Source organism: Pinus tabuliformis, chromosome 3_1 (genome assembly GCF_031772625.1).
Source record: "Pinus tabuliformis cultivar Carrire ecotype Pingquan chromosome 3_1, CPIR1, whole genome shotgun sequence".
NCBI lineage: Eukaryota > Viridiplantae > Streptophyta > Pinopsida > Pinales > Pinaceae > Pinus > Pinus tabuliformis.
This window is the reverse complement of record NC_142301.1, coordinates 976,892,954-976,914,949: the sequence shown is the minus strand read 5'-3', so window position 1 is coordinate 976,914,949 and position 21,996 is coordinate 976,892,954. Positions and strand designations below refer to the sequence as shown.

At 39.0% G+C, this 21,996-nt stretch overlaps 1 protein-coding gene across 4 annotated transcripts in view; it reads right to left on the bottom strand.

The window, feature by feature from the left end:
• Positions 1–9,981: 9,981 nt before the first annotated feature.
• Positions 9,982–21,996, bottom strand: part of APC11 (anaphase-promoting complex/cyclosome 11) — a 148,234-nt gene continuing 136,219 nt past the window's right edge. For 3 of the 4 annotated variants that reach the window (XM_089412340.1, XM_089412341.1, XM_089412342.1), the window contains exon 5: positions 9,982–10,530. In XM_089412340.1, the coding sequence (XP_089268466.1) occupies positions 10,409–10,530 (122 nt within the window). In that variant the 3' untranslated portion in view covers positions 9,982–10,408. Of the gene's footprint in view, positions 10,531–10,893; positions 11,050–21,996 lie in introns of all 4 variants that reach the window. The other variant, XM_089412343.1, reaches the window with a different exon arrangement.

The window sequence follows — 21,996 nt, the reverse complement described above, 5'->3', positions numbered from 1 at the left end:
AGAATACAGAAATCAAGAAGCAGGTGCAGGAGTTGCTCGAGCAGGGATTCATCAGACCTAGCACATCACCATGTGGGTCTCCAATCGTTTTGGTGAAGAAGAAAGATGGCTCGTGGAAAATGTGCATTGATTACCAAGAACTGAATAAGATAAGAATCAAGAATTGTTATCCCCTTCGTCTCATAGATGATCTATTAGATCAGTTACAGAAAGCTATTTATTTTTCCAAGTTAGACTTGCATAGTGGATATGATCAGGTCAAAATTGCAAAACAAGATGCACGGAAGGCTGCTTTCAAAACAAAGTAAAGATTGTATGAGTGGTTGGTTATGCCTTTTGGCTTAACTAATGCTCCTGCTACTTTCATGAGAATAATGAATGATGTACTCAAACCTTTTCTTGATGATTTTGTTATTGTATATCTGGATGACATTCTTATATTTAACAAAACGTGGGAAGAACATTTAAAGCATGTTAAGCAAACACTAGATGTTTTGAAAAGAGAAAAACTTTATGTTAAACTCTCAAAATGTGAATTCGGAAAAACATCTTTGAATTATTTGGACATATAGTAAGGAGTAGTGAATTGAAGATAGATCCCTCTAAGGTGGCAGTCATTATAAACTGGCCTAAACCCAAATCTGCTACAGAAGTTAGAGGCTTCTCAGGAGCAACACAATATTGGAGAAAGTTCATTTCTAACTTTTCCTTAATTACAGCTCCCTTACATGCTTTAACAGGATTGAACAAGGTGTTTCAGTAAGGAGGCAAACAGCAAAAAGTTTTCGACACCTTGAAAGAAAAGATTAGTACAGCACCAGTACTAGCACTGCCTGATCTTCAAAGACCATTTGAGATCCAAATGGATGCCAGTGACTATGCCATGGGAGCAGTGTTGATACAGCACGGTAAACCCATATGTTATCATTCTGAGACATTTAATTCTGCAATAGTTAACTATCCCACATATGATAAAAAACTGTATGCATTAGTACAGAGTGTGAAAAAGTGGAAACATTATTTAATGGGCAAAGAGACAATTATACATACTGATCATCAACCACTTCAATATATACACTCCCAAACTAAGTTGCAGCAATCAAGACACTATAGATGGATGGGTTTTCTACAACAGTTTCATTTAGTCATCAGATATAAAAAAAGGATACACAATAAAATTGCAGATATGTTATCTAGACTTATTATAAATGCATCCACTATACTTAAGCATAATTCAGTACTGCATGAGAGCTACATTAAACAATATGCTCAAGATACAGATTTTAGAGATGTATATGCAACTTTAAGTCAAGGCAAACGAGTAGAAGAATTGGATTATCACATTAAGAACCAACTGTTGCATCATTGTGGGAAGCTATGCGTTCCACAAACTGAAAGAGTAAAGATAATTCGGGAAGTACACACTTCTCTAATATCAAGTCACTTTGGTGTAAGTAAAACGGTTGCATGGCTACAAAGATTTTGTTATTGGCCAAAAATGAATGAGACAGTTTCTAGATATGTAAGAGGGTGTACCATGTGTGCTAAAAGCAAGCCCACCAATAGAAAACTAGGCTTGTACACTCCACTGTCAGTTCCTTCTCATCCTTGGGAATGTGTTTCCATGGACTTCGTTGGAGGACTGCCTAAATCTAGGAAAGGTCATGACTATTTATATGTTGTTCTGGATAGATTCAGCAAAATGTGTATTTTGATATCTTGTAATAAACAGATTATAGCTGAACAAACTGCAAAGTTGTTCTTTCAGCATGTATGGGTTCATTTTGGATTACCCACTTCCATTGTATCTAATCGAGACACCCGATTTTTTGGGAAGTTTTGGTTGAGTCTATTGGAACTGATGGAAACCAAACTGAATAAAAGCAGTCTTTCATCCACAGACAGATGGCCAGACAGAAGTAGTCAACATGACAGTGATCTATTTGCTCAGAGGCTATTGCAGCAAGCATCCCAAACTTTGGGACGAACATTTGTGTTATGTGCAGCATGCTTACAACCGAGCAAAACATTCTTCTACATAGAGATCTCCTTTTGAGACCTGTTTTGGTTTCACACCAATATCTCCCTTGGATTTTGTCTTTGGTAAAGACATCGCAGTTGATGGACACAGTGATGTGGATAAGGAAACCAAGTTCATTGAACAAATCCAAGAGATTAACCAGGCAGTACAGGGACAGCTGGAAAAGAGCCAAGCCAAATACAAAGCAAGGCATGACAAGCATCGGATGGAGCATAGTTTCCAAGTTGGTGATCAAGTCTGGTTGAGTATCAGCAAAGACAAAATGCAAGGTGAAGGTAAAAAGCTAAAGCTAATAAGATATGGACCTTTCAAGATACTTGAGAAAATTGGTGAGAATGCTTTTCACCTTGATTTACCAGTTTACATGCACATCTACTCAGTCGTTAATGCAGACAGCGTAAGACTATTTGAACCTTCATTGATTGAAGATCCCAAAGAGCAAAGTCAATTGCCTTCTATTGATGATATGTTACCTGAATATCTCAATGAATTGCAGGAAAATACAGTTCTGGACAGGAAGGTGAGGACGACGCGCAGTGGAGATGTTGAGTACCTCAGGATTGGACTCAAGGGTTCAAAGCCAAGCAGTGAAAAATGGATAGAGATTGGACAAGTGAGACAGCTATACCCTCACTTAATCAATGCTTAAAAACCAACTTTTGGTGGTCCAAAAGCTTTTTCAGTGGGAAGGTCGTGATCCGAATTGGATCCTCAAACACTCTTAAAAGTTTCCTGAACTCTGTAAAACTCATACCAAAGTTTCAAAGTGCTATGGATGTCGAGCTTATCAGAAATAACCTTTGAACAATGGCAATTTGTGGTCAGCACGGAGCAACAAGGACCTTCAATCAAAGCACGCAGACCGTTGGCCAATGGTAACCGCGTGGTGGCTCAAACTGGAAAAACGGGAAGACAGATCCAAAAACAGAGGCAGATTCTAATACGCGATTATCGCAGGGCGTTCCCCTCAGTGAAGGAAAGCCTTGAGCTCTTGGTCATGGGGAAAAGCATAAAACCGTACGAAAATCGCCGATTCTGTCAGAAGGCGGGCCCCGCGCTAAAACTGACAGGATATCAGAAGGCCCTCAAGCGGTAAACGGGTTCGACCGAGTCCCGCCCAATTCCATACAACGGGTGACACGTGTCCAACAAATGAGAGAGAACAGCTCTCATCGCGCGGGTAAAGGTCATGCTACTTACCCGTGCGATATGGATGGAGACCGTAGGATCTAGAGGCCCCAAATCAACAACAGAGAAGCAATCCGATGGGTGACTGGATTCGACAGGGAAATAGGCTGAGGCGGATAAGATTTGAGATCCGGCATGACAGATGAGTTGGCGGAGGAATCAGTTTCGCGGGCAATCTTGAAGCAACGACCGTTCAAAGAGAACTAACACTCAGTTCGTGAGGAAACAGGTGGCCACCTCTCTGTGAAGCGTTACAGTGATGATGACATAGAGCAGGGGAATTCCAACGAACAGAGGTAGGAGATCCAGAGAGCCGGGAAGCAGAAACAAACAGTCAGAGAGCAGATTAGCTTTAAGCCACGAACAAACAGAGAAAGCGGAGGAGAAGGAGAAGCAGAAAAAGAGAGCAAAGAGAGAGAGAAGCAAAAATTGCAGAGAACAGAGAAGTCGAGCTGACCTGCAGAGCAAAGGCAGCATCGAACAGACAGAGACAGAGACAGTCCGAGAATTTGTGAACTCCAGAGAAGGCTTGAGAGGTTCAAGCAACTCCTCTGCGTATACCTGTCAGGTATTGAGTACCAAATTGGACTCATACTATTAAGACCCGTTGAAGTCGAGATTCAGTAAGGGGAGTCTGTGTACTCTAGAGACTTGGGGAGTCCAAGTATAGTCCCACTGATCATTATCTGTTAAGTGAGACTCAATTTGAGCTCGTTGTTGTAAAACTCTGCGTTTTAAGACACAATAAAAAGGCCACCACTGAAGGCTAGACCAGGAGACGTAGCCCAAGAGGATTGGGTGAACTCCTTATTAAATTTGTTGTGTGTATGTGTTTGCTTACTTTGTTCTCTTACTGTTTCAATGTCTGTGTATTTCGTAATCTTATCGATCCGTTGCATAAGATAACATAGGCACACCCCAACAATTGAGTCTGTAATACCTTCATTAATTAACCAAGATCATTCACAAGTGATTTCAGATCAGTCAGCCTCCCCAAGAAACGTGTCTATTCAAAACATGGTCAAGCGAGTATATATAGAAACTATGCATCCTCCATTTCAGTCATCCAATTCAACCAAGCAAGGAGATAAGAAGAGGAACTCGGAGCTAAAAAGAGATAAAGGTTCATATCTCATGAGCCTGTGGACAAAGTGTAGAAGATATTTGGGAATTTGGTTGATGGTTACAGTCTTGGGTTTTGCTTATTTTCTTTGGGTTCTGAGCTATGGTTTATGATCAGTTTTGAAGTTATCTTTGGGAGGAAACTTTCGACCCCTATACCTTCACCTTGAGCAGACCTCTAAGTCCTCCCCAAGAAACGTGTCTATTCAAAACATGGTCAAGCGAGTATATATAGAAACTATGCATCCTCCATTTCAGTCATCCAATTCAACCAAGCAAGGAGATAAGAAGAGGAACTCGGAGCTAAAAAGAGATAAAGGTTCATATCTCATGAGCCTGTGGACAAAGTGCAGAAGATATTTGGGAATTTGGTTGATGGTTACAGTCTTGGGTTTTGCTTATTTTCTTTGGGTTCTGAGCTATGGTTTATGATCAGTTTTGAAGTTATCTTTGGGAGGAAACTTTCGACCCCTATACCTTCACCTTGAGCAGACCTCTAAGTAAGGTTTTTGGCCTTCATCTGAGTAGAGTTTTGTCCTATTGGTGTAGAAGTTTTGGCCTCCTTATAGCACCAGAATTTTGGCCCTAAATTGCAAGCACCTCAGAACAAAGTTTCAAACCTGTGGACTGAAGCCCAAACCTGTGGAAATCTCAAACCTTTGTTTCGACCTATGGAAAGAAACTTGGATCTATGACACATTTCAACAATAATCTTCAGCCCTGTGGAAAGTCAAATCTCTGCCATAGTTTTGGCCTATTTCTAGTTTACAATTTAGTCCTGAGGAAATTGAAATTCAACCTCCTTCTTTGTGGTTACTCGGCCACTATGGAGCTCTAAAATTTTGGCCATTCTGGAGCAGAAGTTCAAACCTAGAATGGATCATATCCTTTGACATTTTTGGACCCTTTTTAGTAGCAGAACCCACCTTGGTTATGGGCAAAACTTAGTCTTCATTTGAAGCAGCCTTTTGTGCATATTCTTGAAAATCTTCATTAAAAAGATCTGTGGGCCAACTTCTGAACAATATGGAGCAACTCCTGAAGATTTCTTACATGCTTGAAGCCTGGAACAGAGATTTTGGAGAATTTGGAATAGCCTACTAGAGCATTCTTGTAGCAGTTCTTGAGGTCCATTCTAGCAGCCCTCCTTGACCAGACTTGAAGACATTTTTGTTGCAAACTTGGAGCATAATTTCAGACTTGTTTGAAGTTGTCCTAGAGCATACTTAAATGAGATCTTGAAGATCTTTTGGAGTACTTTTTAAGGTAGTCCTAGAAGCAATCTAGGAGCAAATCATGGAGCAGAGTTGAAGTGTTCCTTGAAGATATTTATTGAATAAACTTGAATACCATTGAGCAGAGTTTCTAGACTTCTTTGGAGCAAACTTTAAAAGTTTTCTAGAAGCAAACCATTAAGGTTATCTGGAGAACTTGTTAAGAGTTTTGTCGGAGACATCCCTCTAGACTTGTTAAAGAATATTTTGGAAGCCTTGAAACAATATTGAAGCCACCTTGAAGGATTGAAGTCAATTGAGAGGGTTGGAACCCTAAAGGATTGGGGTCCTCATAAGAAGTTGTTGCCTCATTGAAACCATGTTGGAGCTTGGATTGATATTTGAGGATTAGATTCCTCATTCAGGGTTGGAACCTTGTACAAGTTAGAATTTTGTTGTATAAGAGGATTGGAGTCCTCACCTTCTTTATTAATAAAATTATTTTTTATTATGTCTTGTGCTATGGTGTAATTTGTGAAAATATCTTAACTGACATAATCTAAAAATTGAAAGATATATTGATTCATCGCCCCTCTTAATATTTCCAACATATTTTGTAAGAATATCAGCAATCTACTCATCAGTGGCGATCTACTTGAGCTTGACAACTCCCTTCAACACCATGTCTCGAATGACAAGGTATTTGATCCCAATGTGCTTTGACTTGTCCTCATAGTCATCCCCTGCACTTGATCAAAATAATCCTGCAAGTAACCTTTAAAGTCATATTGCTTCTTAACTTGTTAATTTAACTGCATTATACTCGAGTTTCTGCCATACCATTAGAGAAATTTTGAGGTCTAAAATGGGCCTCCTAAAGAATATTACAAAATCATAGTGGAAATAATAAAATAAGATTAGATTATATCATTAAATTTTAGAGGGAAAAAAAGAAAAAGAAAAGAATTATTTATTCAACTCCTATTTTCAACTTATCTCCCTACAATTTTACTCAAATTTTGATCGGGAGCACTCGATGGATGCGGAATTTATTTTTTCATCCAAAGAGTACCTATGTTGCATATTTTTCGATGGACCCTGCTACATGAAAAATGAGAAATACATGAAAAACGTGATTATCAAATCAATGGTGCTTGAGAAGAGCTTGAATGTTTTATATATAAAAAGATCAATAAGCCAAATGTGTACCATAAGGGTTGGGCCAACTTGGATATATTGTGGAGCCAAACACTAAAATTCAAAAATTCGAACTTTTCTTTTTGACATAGTCACAAAAAACAAGCCTTGTATTTTTCTATTGACAAATATGAAAAATAAAATTTTCTTATGAATATGAAGAACATGTTTTACATAAATATGAATAATAAAAACATATTAATATGAATACCGACCATAGCTACAAAATTCAACACATGATTCATGGTGATTACTTTAATATCATCGCAATTTTTCCTTTTATGTACCATCAAATTTGATAGTGTGATTACATATGTAAATATAAGTATCACATTCAGTTAGAAGTTTCCCCCAAATTTATAGAAATCAACAAATTAAAAATAATAATAATAATATATATTAAAAATATATAAAATAAAATAATTTAAAAAACAAAAACAAAATCTAATTTAAAAATATTAATACACAGTAAATAAATTTAAATTACAGTAATATTACACTAAATAGAAAATCATTACACCACATACAAATTTACAACCCAGAACCTATAAACAAATTTACAACCCAAAACGTGCAACATGCAGAAAAACATGCCCTAAATTATTAGCGATGAGCATGGATGCTAAGAAATTTTGGGGAGGACAAACAAATACGTTTCAAATTTAATGAAACCTCCAAACCCAAAATTGAAAAATAGAAACACAATAAATTATTTTAAAATTAATATAAAATAGTACATTTAACCAATGAAATATTCAAATTTAAAATATAAATAAATACAAGCAATACCATGGGAGGTTGAGAATTGTATTAAGCTGAATTTCACTTGTAATGTGTATGCCATCAGTGCTTTTGAGTTTCCTCTATAGCTTCGTAAACTTGGACAATCACTATTATTATAATACAATAATCACCAAAAAAATAGCCTTGGATTAGTTTATGAAAAGATATATGATGTTCCACAAACATAGGTCTGCCAGGAGTATATAAAATGTATTCATCCGATCAGTAATGATCTAGTTGAGATTGGGGGGAATGTTGCACTTATTGGTATATTACCATAATAAAAATTTCATAAACCTCTGCATCAATTACTTCATCCAATGTATAGGACTTCAAAGTAAAGTATCAACAAGTTCTTAGCACTGAAAGAACATAAAGCAATGAACAGTAAGAACGCATGGCCTGCAATGAGACCCCAATGAAGTGTTCTTAAATTCTGGAATATAGTATATATTTCTGTCGCTAATGTATTTGCGTACTTCTGTAGGACTCAATTTTGGATCACTGTTGAAAGTTATATGCTGTCCAGCAGTCTACTTTGTCAAGATATTGCAGACCTCTCTTGATAGTTCCCTATAGTACTGAATTGTATATATCAGCTCACAAACTGCGGAAAGATCCCAAGGACTATATGCTGTCATAACCTACTTGGTCAAGATTTTGTTGTCAGAACCCTTTTAACATCTTGCCTACAATTTTGATACATGTAACACTACGTATTTGGGCCTCGGCACCTGAAGAATGCATTTTGTATTTTTTTTTTTGTGAATATAAAATGTGATTTTTCCTTTTGAAAAAACAAAGCATGGCCCTAAGTTGACACAAATGTGAGAAAAGACCTTGGCCTTATGATACGACGTGGTTTTTTATCAATAATCAGTGCCATTTTTTATCATTATAAAAAGCAATGTCTGATAAATGCGCCAATATTCAATATGGTAATATATATAATCCTCATTTTGCAAAATGAATTACGTGATTGAATACTGTGACTATTTCCCATCCAGCAAACAAGGATAAATCCATTAGGCGATTGAATACTGTGACTATTTCCCATCCAGCAAACAAGGATAAATCCATTGTTTTCATTTAAAAACAATCTCATGATTACCATACTAATTAATGGTAAAAGTTGGCATTTTTCATCTTTTTTACTATCATTTTACATAAAATTTTAACATTACCATTAATTGTTTAATAATGTTTGAGAGTGGTTTCAACTTTATTAGAATTCATATGGAAAAACGTAAAATTTTAGATCCCATTCAAAATTCAACAGACTTAACATGTTTTTGGATTTCAAAATTCACAAATTTGCAATTTTTCGCTGGATTTTACTATGTATAAGAGTATGGAACTAACATTTGATTTTACTATGTGTAAGAGTATGGAACTAACATTTAATGAAGAGCATCAATCCCTCCATGAGAGCATCAATCCCTCCATGTAGCTCAATGTTGGTAGCAATGATTGTTGAACTCATGTCATGATCCTAATAAAAATGTACCCTTCATTCCAGCAAAATCACTGATTAGGGATGTTAAAAGTTTTTTCGTGTCTTGTTTTATTGTTTAGAAGATGATATTGATGATGATATTTACCCTTGCTATATACATGAGAACTTTGCATTTTTGTGTCTAAGGATGATTACACATGTTTTTTTTTTCCAAAACTTCAATATTTGATGTGTTTTTTGGTCTAATTGTTCCAACCCAGAGCAAGTTTTTGGTGTCGATTGGTTTGATGACCAGTTTGGTTATGATACATTTACAAGGAGATATCCCTTGTTTTCATTGCGATGATTCATCTCATGAGATACGTTTTTTTGGATGTGATTTTGTATCATTTTATCAGAACTTAATGACTCGAGACATATATCATGTTTCAGTATCGATATTTATGTTTTCATTATTGACGTATAACATTTGATGTTTCAATTTTGTTTTCATATTTATGTAGCAATGTGTTTGTTAGATGTTGATGTTGTTTAGAAATTTAAAATTTGAAAAAAAAAATGATTACTTTTTGTATTTTTTAAAGTTTATCAATAATTTCCAGTATTTTACCAATATGGAAAACAAGTTATATTTTGGACTCCCATTGATAAATTCTCCATAATAATAAATCTAACATTGATAAAAAGTAATGGAGATATATTTAGCTATACAACAAACTGATAGAAATTTAGTTGGGTGTGAAAAATAACCAATTATTTCTAGAGGTTGCATGGATGATAGTAGTCAAGTTTGAAATACACTAATGGTATGCTCCAAAATAATAGAATTTCCTAGATGGTTTCAACACATCTAGGAAACCATAAAGCATCTCCCAAAGCTCTAGACTTCCATTTAGCAATGTAGATCTTACAAAAGACATTGTTGAATAAAACTTTTCACAACCTAGTATTAATAATTTCAAGCAAAAGTTGCTAACATATTCAAAAATAAGGAAATGCCTGGATTAGAAACTCGGGTGTTTGTTTAACAAGACGAGGTCCAATCCTGGAAAGTACATTAACCGTCCTGGAAAATTATGCATGTTTACTTCCAAATAACAGTAGAGAATTCTCGTTGAACACAACCTTTCACAACCTAGTATTAATAATCTCAAGCAAAGGTTCTTAACATGCTATTCAAAAATAAGGAAATGCCTGGATTAAAAACGCAGGTATTTGTTTAACAAGCAAGGTCCAATCTTGGAAAGTACATTAACCTTCCTGGAAAACTATGTATGCATACTCCCAACTAGGAGTAACCATAGTTATATATTTGAAATATTTAGTTATTGTATCTTGATTTGACTTTGCCAGTCTCTACAACACAATGGACAGTGTGCCCAATAGTTATATATTTGAAATATTTAGTTACTGTGTCTCGGTTTGAATTTGCCAGTCTCTGCGACACAATGGACAGTGTGCCCGATTTTGTGTGCCAGTCCATTTAACTATGCAGTGAAGATGGAAAGGGTGAGAACATGCACCCCACACTGCAAAACCATCAAAACAAAATAATCAGCTAACTAAAATTTGACAGTAGAAAAATATTTTTAATCCCGCTTTGCAAGAGCTACATATTTATTTTTTCAGTTCTAGGGGAGATTCAAGCCTATATCATTGCAAGGGATACAAATACTATCCCTTCAAAGAATACATAAAATGACATCACCATATCGAAATAGCCTTTCCTCTATCTACTTATGGCAAGTAGACCATGTGATTCGGTAACTACATCTAGCTGGTTATTGTTTACAGGAAATATTATAGTTGAACAAAGCAAAGCTTTTGAGTCCAAAATTGAGAAAAGTGTATTTGAGATAATCTTTCTTTGGGGAAGTCTTTGAAAAGCATACTGAATGTTTCTGTCGACACGCATAACTTCTCAGCATTGTAATGATTTGATTAAAAATGGAACAAACGGATCAACAAGTAGATAGCGTGGTGATCAAAAATATACAAAAAGGTACCCCTGAAAACTCTGATACAAGGTACGAAAAACATGCCTAGTCATGCATGATAAAAAAAAAGGTGTAAATTTATCGTAAAAAAATGTCAATCATAAAAATTGAGTTCAATTCAATATTATCTACAATTAAATTTCAATAAAAATGAATTTGACACACATGAAAATTTCAGAACTAAACAAGTGAAATTCAGATCACAGGATGTACTAAGAGAATTCAATATCGATCTGACATCTAACAACAAAATGTGAGAAAATATTTCTAAAGCCTACAATCAATCCTATTGAACTTTCACATTGCTTGACAATAGATTCATTTTGCTACTCTATTTATGGCAAGAGTCCCTAGAATAATAACTTTTTGGCAATGAAGATTGTTTTTGGTATGCTAATGAATGAGATGCTAGAAAATTCTTATTACTCTCGCATGTCTTGCATAGCTATGGGTAAATTTTATTTCATAAAGAAATTAAAAAGTCCGATAATGCAATGTCATTCAATCCAATCTATGCTTTAGAGAAAGCATATTAACATGAGAAGGAGAAAGAGTACTACAGATCCCTGAGTATTATCTTTGATCTCCAAACAAGCCAACTGATAACAATTTTCAGCTCACAATTTAATATAGCACTGTGCAAACATTTTTTTTGTTTGATTTCAACCAATGTTATCAAAACCAAGGTTTTAAAACTCGAACAACTAGGACTCAAACTCCATCAAGTGGACCAATTTGATCCACGCGCGTTCCAACCTAGCCACCTAAATTGTATGGGGACCAGTTTAATATCAAACCTGCCGAGTTGTACACCAACTCAACCAGTCCAGTACCAAACCATTCCAACTCGGCTAAGTCCCTATGTACTTCAATGAGTTGTACCCGGCAAGTCCAGTATGCATAATTTTCGGGTAAACTTGAGGTTGGGTTGATTTGAATGTGGATCCACTAGTAGTTGGCAACATAGGCATAGATCTAGACATGGCAAGCAATGGTACTACCTGACATAGCCATGCAGCCCACGCTTCTACTAGTACTGCTACTCTAATCACAAACGTCCCTGAGGAGTATGAGTTGTCTGAGCATGATGTTGAAGCCAAGGATCCCATTTCTAGTAGTGGTGATGAGTTTGATGATTAGATCATTGTTCATGTTGATTAGTGATATGTGGTAGACCACCAGCTTGTAACATGTCATTTTTTTAACTCCAGAGGTCATTTAGAGCTTATTTGATTATGTATTTTGTTTCAGATATGTATTGCACTTAGTGCCATTTCAATATATTCAACTTCACATGGCATATACATGAGCAAACTTTACATATTTTGTCTCTAATGGTTTGGATATGGAATCATGGTTTGGAAATCTTCAAAATATATGTTTTCATTAAAATTTTAATATTTTATGCATTTCTTAGTAAACCAAGTCATAAAATTCAAAATAGTCCAAGTTGAAGACCAAATTGACCCTTTTTCGATTCTAAGTCCATGTTCAAGTTTTAAAACATTGATTAGAACTGGACCAAAACAATCTAAAGTTGGTTGGACTAGTTCTGGGGGTTTTCAAAGCAGAACTAGCCCCTTAAACCAAAAATGACAAATTTTGGTCCGAACCCATCAAGAACCAATAGACTGAAAGACAAAACCAATCAGAATCAGCCAAGTTGACTAGTGTTGTACCATTGCACTACCTTCACCCAAAAACGAAATATTCATATGATTATGTAGTTTGATTCGATTGTAGACTACATAGTACAGTGCAATTACTTTTGGTATTTACAATCCATTCAAAGCTTCAATTGGGTTTAGATACACTCATGCCATTTTTCCATATTCACCCATACAGTGCTATATACAAGAGAAAACTTTTGATATTTGTGTCTAATGGTTTGGATGCACACACGCACATATATATAATCAAAATTTGAACATTTTATGTAGATTTCAGCCAACCAATGTTTGTGTCCGCACTTTGATTAGTTCAGCTCTGGTTCAATAATGATAACCTTGATTTCAAACTTAGCTTGACCAGTGACCACTATTACAATTTCCAAGTCGCGTTTGTTACCTTATCTAGGCTAAATATAACTTGTCTTATTCATCAATTTCTCATTGTATTCCCACCAATATACAAACGAGATATCATAGTTGTCCAAAAAGTACCAAACTGTTTGAAAATTACAAAATTTAGATCATATTTAAAGGTCAAACATAACCTTATCTCAAAATGCAAAAGTAAATAAATGGGGATGCAATAAACCAAATTGTAATCAAAAGAAAAAAACATATAGTCATTTGCACATATGGCCAGAGGTCAGCCTCAAGTGTTAGCTCAATTGATTAAACCATCCACCTTATTATCACTCAGATTCTCCCTAGACAAGAAGTCCCACGCTCACCAAGGGGAGAACCTAAGGAAACTAATAGGCAAGCCACCCACTATCACCTCAACAGCCTTGCCCCACTTCTAGATTTAGGTTTGTGATTTCCTAGCCTAAGGGAAGTTTCCCTACGTTTTATTATATTCCTAGGTTTGTCGATTAGTATGAATGAGAGTATGTCTTGGATTAGATGTTGATCATTTCTTAGATTTATGGTATGATGATGATTTGTTTGAAAGTTCATAGGGCAGCGTTGATTGTATAATAATCAATTAATTATTAATGCAGATTAATGAATTCTCCAAAGCACATCAACCATATATCTTAATCAAACGGAATTGCAGCAAATCCAATCCAATCCCACAATTAAGTAATGCAATTTAACATTAAGGATTTTTAAAGAAGAAATGGCTTGTAGAATGGGTGTGCATTGTTGATTTTTGATAGCATTGTATGTGCTCTAGCCATGAAATTTGGTGGACAAACTAAGGCACATGAGATCTCCAAGACCCAGAAATCGTTTGGAGAAATTCCACCCAAATGAAGAGATATTAAAATAATTAATATTTTAATGGGTCTCTAAGTCTAAACTTAGGAAAATAAAAATATGAATGTGTATTAATATAAAATGGGTGAGAAAGTTCTAAATAACGAGGATCAAGGCAGTGCTAATCTTAGTTGTTGATTAGGGACTTAATCTCGGCCGTTGAATCGTCAACAGGAAAAGTATAAGAGGAGGCTTGAGGGTCAGTTGGAGACACACCAAGAGAGATCAAGAATTCGATTGTCTGGGGCAAGGTTTGCTGAGGAAATCGAGTGAGTGATCAGTTGCAGTGAGGGGCAGTTCAGTAAGGGATTTCGATATAAGGCTGAAGAATACAATCAAAGAAGCAACAAAGTGCCGGAAGAGGCCGCATAGAGCCTAGGAGGGCTAACGCAGAGGCTAAGGAGGCCAGTGCAGAGGACGCAAAAGCTGTAGAGGAAGACGCAAAGGATGCAAAGGCAGACGCAAAGGATGCAGAGGCTGATCCAGGAAGTCACAGGAGTTAACGCAGATAGGGCAGAGGGTTGTAGAGGCTGACGCTCGGTTGAAGAGGCTGCGATGAGGAAGTTTTGTAGGGCAGAGTGAGAGCAGATTAACCGAGAGAGGGTGACATAGTTTGAGAGAGGGTAACACAGTTCTGGAGGAGTGCTTGGAGCAGCTTTCGCTGTCCAACACAAGGAACAGTTAGAGTACCTATGGGGTTGTTCATCCGGTTGTTGATTTGCCGAAATATCTGTCTCCAGATAGAGGTACTACTGCCAAGGATATTCTCTAAAGGGTGAGCCATTTCTAGCACCCTATTTGTATTCAAAAATTTGCTTAATAATAGAACCCTCTATATGCTGCACCGGTTTTCCCGCATTGGGTTTTTCCAAGGACGATTGTCCACAAATAACGATGTCCCTTGTGTTGTCTCAGTTTATTTCAGTAATTGATCTGTATATTTGTGAAGGCTGCAATTGTGTTCACTTCAATGTTTATGTTAGTAAATAACTTGTTAATGTAAAGAACAAGTAGGAGATAGTAAACCAGATATTGCAGTAGGGCTTTCTGATGTGTTAGATTCAAAAATTTTCACATGGTATTAAAGCGATTGCAGATCATAGGAGACTGAAGGCACCAGCCGAAAAATTTGAGAGTTTGCAGAAGAGAAGCAGCTGTCTCGAGAGACAACGTTGTTCCAAAGCCAGAGACGCAAAAGGAAGAGGGACGCAGTGCAGAGAAAGTGATGCAGAGACACACACAGTGCCTGCGTCAACATTCTGAGCCAGGAAGGGAAGACGCAGTAGGTGGGAGGAGCCCATGCAGTGGCTACGTCAGCACTCCAGGTCAGCATAGAGACAAAAGGGGGGCAGATCAGGCCTACGCAGTGCTCGGTCATCTTTCTCAGTGAGGAAGGATTGACGTTGTGGCTAGGAGTTGATCCAGCTCTCATTGTGACTGCGCAGAGCCAAAAGGGCTCAGATTCTTCATTTGCCTGGGCTAAGAGAGTTGTGCAGATTGTGATTTGAGGAGCTGGTGGGACGTTGTTTATGTCTGTGCAGAACAATGTCTAAGGAGACAGAACCAAGGTAGAGGGAAGCACTACCTCGACGAACTTCTAGCCAAGAAATCCAAATCCGAGTTGCAGCAGCAAAGGGGGATTGGAGAGGAGTCATTCGACAGTTGGCAGGAGGATTTCCAGGAGGGAAATTTGGACTCAGAGGGAGTCTAACGAAGAAGAGAAAAGATGGAAGTGAACAGATTGATGGATCATAACAGATTGGATAGGGCTTCCAATTTTGTCATCTAGAAGGCCAAGATCCTAGCAATCCTGGATAAACATCGCATCAAGGACTATGCCTTGAAAACCGTAGTTGTCCCAGTTGACCCTGATGCAAATGAGGTATGAGGAGGCCATGGCAAAGGCAAAATGCATGATCCTAAACGAGGTCAAGGATCATGTAATACCACATATTGTTGAGAAGTCAATAGCAAGGGAGATGTGGGAGACCCTCACCACCTTATACCAGGGCTCTTCTGTGCAGTGGAAGATGTTATTAGAGAATCAGTTGAGGTCATATCAGATGCAGAAAGAAGAGGAGATAGATCACTTCATTCTCAGGTTGCAAGGAATTCGCAACCAACTTACTTCCATGGGGTCTACACCAGATCTAGAGTTTATGGTCAGGACTGCTCTAAATGCAGTCTCTGAGGACTAGGAGATGTTTGTCTAAAGCATTTTTGGGAGAGCGACTCTCCCTAGTTGGGAGGAGATGTGGGCAGCTCTTCGATAAGAAGAGATCAGGAGGTTGACTAAGGCGGGGAGTAGCGGTAAGAGAGTTCGAATCAAGAAAGAGGAGGAGGAGGATGCAGCTCTAGCATCTGCGGGACAGCAGGGGGTTTGAAAGAGGAAGAAGGACATCTCTAAGGTCAAGTGCTTCAACTGTGGGGAGCTGGGACATTATGCCTCTCAATGCCCAAAGAAGAAAGGCAAGGGAGAAGCTTCCAACTCAAAGGAAGCTCCAGCAAAGGCAAAGAAGGATGTCGAGACTGATGACAATTGTGCCAATGAGTGCTCATGCGCCTCTAGCGAAGAGGTGGGGAGACATTGAGCTATAGTCAAGAGGATTACAAAAGGGGGTAGGACCCTTGAGGTGCCCAAATTCTTGGATCACATCCGGCTACGAGAGCCCTTAACGACAATAGCATGATGACAGGTTTCGGGTGGAGCAAGGTGTGATGGAGTGACAAGGCAGTGCTAGAGTGCAGAAGTCTGTAGTAGCACAATGGAGGTTACAGCAGCGCGAGAGGCACAGAGGTGTTTGCAGCAGCGCAGTAGCAATAGTGGGAGCACAGGATAGTAGCGGAGGTAGCTTCATCACGAGGCTTCCAAAATAACCGGGATGTCAATTTTTCGGTGAAGTCAATTACTTACTTATCGGTTACTGAGTTGCAGTACAGCAGTTAACAGTGGCAGTGCTATGGGCAGCATGATGCAGCATGTTGAGAGGAAGCTGCAGTACAGATGTGGCAGTGGCAGTGGCAGTGTCATGGGCAACAGTACTGGAAGCAGCAGTGCAAGGGATGTGAGGTAGTAGGCCAAGCATCAGCACAGGTACCAATGCAAAGGATCAGTGTGATGTTTCTATGTTGAAACATTGCTAGACTACATTCCCCGCTAAGAGGGAGTGTTGATTTTTGGTAGCATTGGATGTGCTCTAGCCATGAAATTGGGTGGAGAGGCTAAGGCACATGAGATCTCCAAGACCCAGAAATCGTTTGGAGAAATTCCACCCGGATGAATAGATATTAAAATAATTAACATTTTTAATGGGTCCCTAAGTCTAAACTTAGGAAAATAACAATATTAATGTGTATTAATATAAAATGGGTGAGAAAGTTCTAAATAATGAGGATCAAGTTAGTTCTAATCTTAGTCGTCGATTAGGGACTTAATCTCGAACGTTGAATCGTCAACAGGAAGAGTATAAGAGGAGGCTTGAGGGTCAATTGGAGACAAACCAAGAGTGATCAAGAATTCGATTTTCTAGGGCAGGGTTTGCTGAAGAAATCAAGTGAGTGATCAGTTGCACTAAGGGGCAGTTCAGCAAGGGATTTCGATCCAACGCTGAAGAATACATATCAGAGAGGCGGCAAAGTGCCGAAAGAGGCAGCGCAAAGCCTAGGAGGGTTGACGTAGAGGCTAAGGAGGCCAGCACAGTGGACGCAAAAGTTGAAGAGGCAGACGCAAAGGACACAAACGTTGACGCAGAAAGCCGCAGAAGCTTACGCAGAAAGCCGCAGAAGCTGACGCAGACACCGCAGAGGGCTGTAGAGGCTAACGCTTGGCTGAAGAGGCTGCGCTGAGGAAGTTCTATAGGGCAGACTGAGAGCATATTAGCCGAGACAGGGTGACATAGTTCCAGAGAGGATGACGCATTTCCAGAGGAGTGCTTGGAGCAGCTTTCGTTGTTCAGCACAAGGAACAATTAGAGTCACTGTGGGGTTGTTCATTCAGTTGTTGATTTGCCGGAATATCTATCTCTAGATAGAGGTACTACTGTCAAGGATATTCTTTGAAGGGTGAGCCATTGCTAGCACCCTAGGTGTATTCAAAAACTTGCTTAATAATAAAACCCTCTATATGCTGCACCGGTTTTCCCGCATTGGGTTTTTTCGGGGACGATTGTCCAAAAATAATGGTGTCCCTTGTGTTGTCTCAGTTTATTTTAGTAGTTGATCTGTATAGTGAAGGTTTCAATTGTGTTTAATTCACTGTTTATGTTAGTAAATAACATGTTAATGTAAAGAACAAGTAGGAGATAGTAAACCAGATATTGCAGTAGGCGTTTCTGATGTGTTAGATTCAGAAATTTTCACATACATGGTGTTATAGCCCACAAATATACCAACACATGGCTAGTACGAGAGAGTAATCTTTCAAATGTTGTTTTCGGTGCACTACAATAATCAAGAGGGTGAATGGTTGGCTTCAAGATTTTGATCTATGGAGACTGTTACCAACCAAAAGTGGGCAACCCCATAGGAGAAAACGTTTTTCCTATCATGGATAGCCAATCAGCCAGCAACCCTAAACATTGCTCAGTTATGATAATATACCACATTCCTCTACCATTTGCACCAGTCATACACCTCTTGCCATCTAACATTCCTCGCAAAAGAAAGTGGGTCACCAATTAGAAGGTACTTTATCCATTTTGCAATCAAGTGATTTTACTTAATGTTTTGGGCATACTAACATGGATAAAGGGGTGATCTGGATGATTGACTGATCTTGACTGTAAACTTGTTCTCTCAACTTACCAAGGGGGTTAATCTTTAGCCCTAGTCCAGTGGGACCTTCTCTGAGGCCTTGCAGTTATAGGAGGGGCACTACTTGGGAAACTTAGATTGACACCTCCATCCATAATTAACACCTCTCATGATTCCATTGATTTCACATACATCCTTCGGGTTAGTTGTCATTAATTCATTGGGATTTGGCACCCTCACATCCACATCCTTGAGTCAAGACTGGAAAAAATTCCCCCGGACGTTGATGTAACTAAAAGAAAGATAAAAGCATAAGATGACTATAACAAAAGAAAAGGAAAAGTTAAAATGCAAAAAATTGTTGGGACATTGACCAGGACTACTTGGCAACGGGTGCGAAAGCAGGAGCAGGGAGCAACAATTTCAAAAGCTCCCAAGTCTAGAGCAAATCAGGAGCAAATTTTTATATAATCTATATTTTTATATATGTTGATGCATATATGTCAAAAAAAAGCATGTAGAATGATGAATTAGATATAAAAAGCATAAAAACATGGATTAAACCTTATAACATCAATTATCTAGAAGTATAATCTTCATCAACCACGTCCACAAGTTAGTAACATACAACATATTGAGTCTAATGAACCAAACACTCCAGTGCTAGTAAAGTATTTTCCTAATTCTCTAGGCAATCTACCACACTCCTCCCTGTCAAGGACCCACTTGTCTAATGTTGTCATATACCCATTTTTGTACCTCTAGATTTGTATGGGGTTTTTGCCTAACCACACCCCGAGGTGCAGGTTTGCCTAACCAGGATGGAGAGTAGTATTTTGGCATAAGGATATACACCAAGTCATGTAGGGGAACATTAAGTTTATCCCACCATGCACACAAAATTGTAAATAATATCATACAAGTTGGGATATTTTCACTGAAGAATATCTTTTATTTTCCACGACATGTTATCCATCTGCTCATACACCTTCCCAATCACTAGCGCATATGTATCTGCAAAACGAATCATGTTATAAATGGGCTTGGTGCATTGCACAACTTCCCTCAAACCTCCCCAAAACAAACCGTCAAGAGTGGTCTCTCCTCCACCTCTACAAAAACTTCCATGTCAGTGCGGTTGGAGCCTTGTCCTTTAATACCTGCCAATGTTAACTTGATACCATGCTAGCCAATGACTCTCTTACCTTGAAGGCGCCTGAAGGTGAGGTAATAGCCAGAAAATCTAGTCTTCCCAATCTTCAACAGCTCCAACCTTGAGTGACTGCGAAAAAGCCCATGGGTATTGCTATGATTGGTAAGAAATTTTATCATTCTCTTGCCTCTCTTCTACAAATCAACAATCCATCTATATTGAGGTTCTTTGTTCTTAATAATATCATGCATCAAAATGTTCATTATGTGAACCAAACACCCAGACCAAAATATGTTGGGGTATTTATCCTCTATGATTGCTCTCGTTGCCTTATGTTGTAGCGGCTACAACCACCCTCCAAAATTTTGGCCTGCACCAATTTCGGAGCCACCCTTAAAGAGTTTCACTTGATGACTGCACACACTCCGGTTCACTCAGTGAGCTCGTGTGAGTCTTTACATTCACCTTACTTGTTTATTACATTCAAGTCTCTGCATGTTGATGTCTAAGTCATGCTTGCGATCGTGTTCTGGTTACACTCAAAAGTCTTTGCTTTGTATGTGTTCATTATGTTCGCCATGAAAGCATCTGTCACATTCACACACGGAGTTAGTTGCGCAAGCGTAGCCTCAATCATGAACGATCAACCACGAGTGTCGCGCTTGTCGCTTGCACCGTCGGTCAATCATGTTGAACATGTGTATCTAGATGGTTTGGTCGTTTTGTCGCCAAGTCATGCGAGTGTGTGTTCATATGATCACCTATGCATCTTTCGACTATTCACACAGTCATTTTTGTTGATGTTTTAGCAACCAGACTCCTCACTGACAGTCGGACCATCACTCTACTTTCAACTCGATCTATTGTCAACCAGAACAGCGTAGAAGCACCAAGAGAGTCCTTTCAAGTTGCGTTGCTCGCAAGCAACTCAATCAACTCTCATGTTGGCCACCTGGACAGTTGGACCCGACAGTCACCCCGAGACCGACTCCCCTCGAAAATTGCACAGAGGCCATTGACCTCACCCATTCAACTGACTGAGGAGATTGCGCAGACAGGCCGTACAGATACCAAGTGCTCGTCCCTATCCCCTTCAGAAAATTGTGCAGTGCTCATGAGCAGGTTTTCCGCTGCCCATCAGTCAGCTCAGCTTAGAAATTGCTTAGAGATGATCAACAGGCCGGCCTCCCGATGTCAGTGCAGTTTTCCCAGCCAGCAGCTCATCGCAGCAGACTGTCTGTTCCCTCCAGGAATTACGCAGTTTCTGCTGCTAGTGACTGAGCAGCCAACTGTCAGTTCCCTCTGGGAATTGCACAGTTTAGCTGCCAATGACCCCAGCAGCCAACTGGCAGTTCCCTCTAGGAATTGCGCAGTTATGGCTGCCAGTCTCCCGGGCAATTCCCCAGAAAAACTACGCAATCCCTGCCTACTGACCCTTCATGCAACCCGGCCTGTTCCTCTGGAGGATTGCGCAAATCTGGTTGTCCAACCCTTGCTGATTGTTCGTTCCGAAAAATGCGCAGAGCATGCCTACCTTGCCCTCCTACAGCCCAGACTGTCCCGGCCAAAATTTGCGCAATTTTTCCTCCCAGTCGAGCCAAACCTTGCAGATAGTCACTGTCGACTTAGATTATCTGTCTCCATCTCTCAGTGAATCTTGCACAGTTTTCATCAGCAGTTGCCCGGAGCCATCATCCTGCATCACAGCCCTGCTGCCTCTCCCGGTCACCTGCATTCGAATGATCATGTGTCATGGTAGACTAAGAGGTTTTGGATTTGATGTCGTCTCGTCATAAGTGATTGCAAGTATAGGTACACCAACAAACATGTCAAGATGACAAATGGAATGAACGAAGGGAGCACATGCAGATGAATAGGGTCACCAACGGACGAACGAACGAAGCATGCGAAGCGGATGAATGCAACGAACGTGCAGCTTCGCGAACAAGTGAACCTGTCAAGCCTTCCAGCATGAAAGCAAGGAACAACATGCTAAAGTTTCATCAAGCGAACCAAGGACCATCGAAGACTCCACACACTTCGCCATGCGGAGGTGAAGCTATGATACACCATGAAGACATCCATCACTCAGCAGCACTGTAGCTCGACATGCACTCCAACAACAGCACGAATGTACCAGCATTGTCATGTCAAGTCATGTCGATT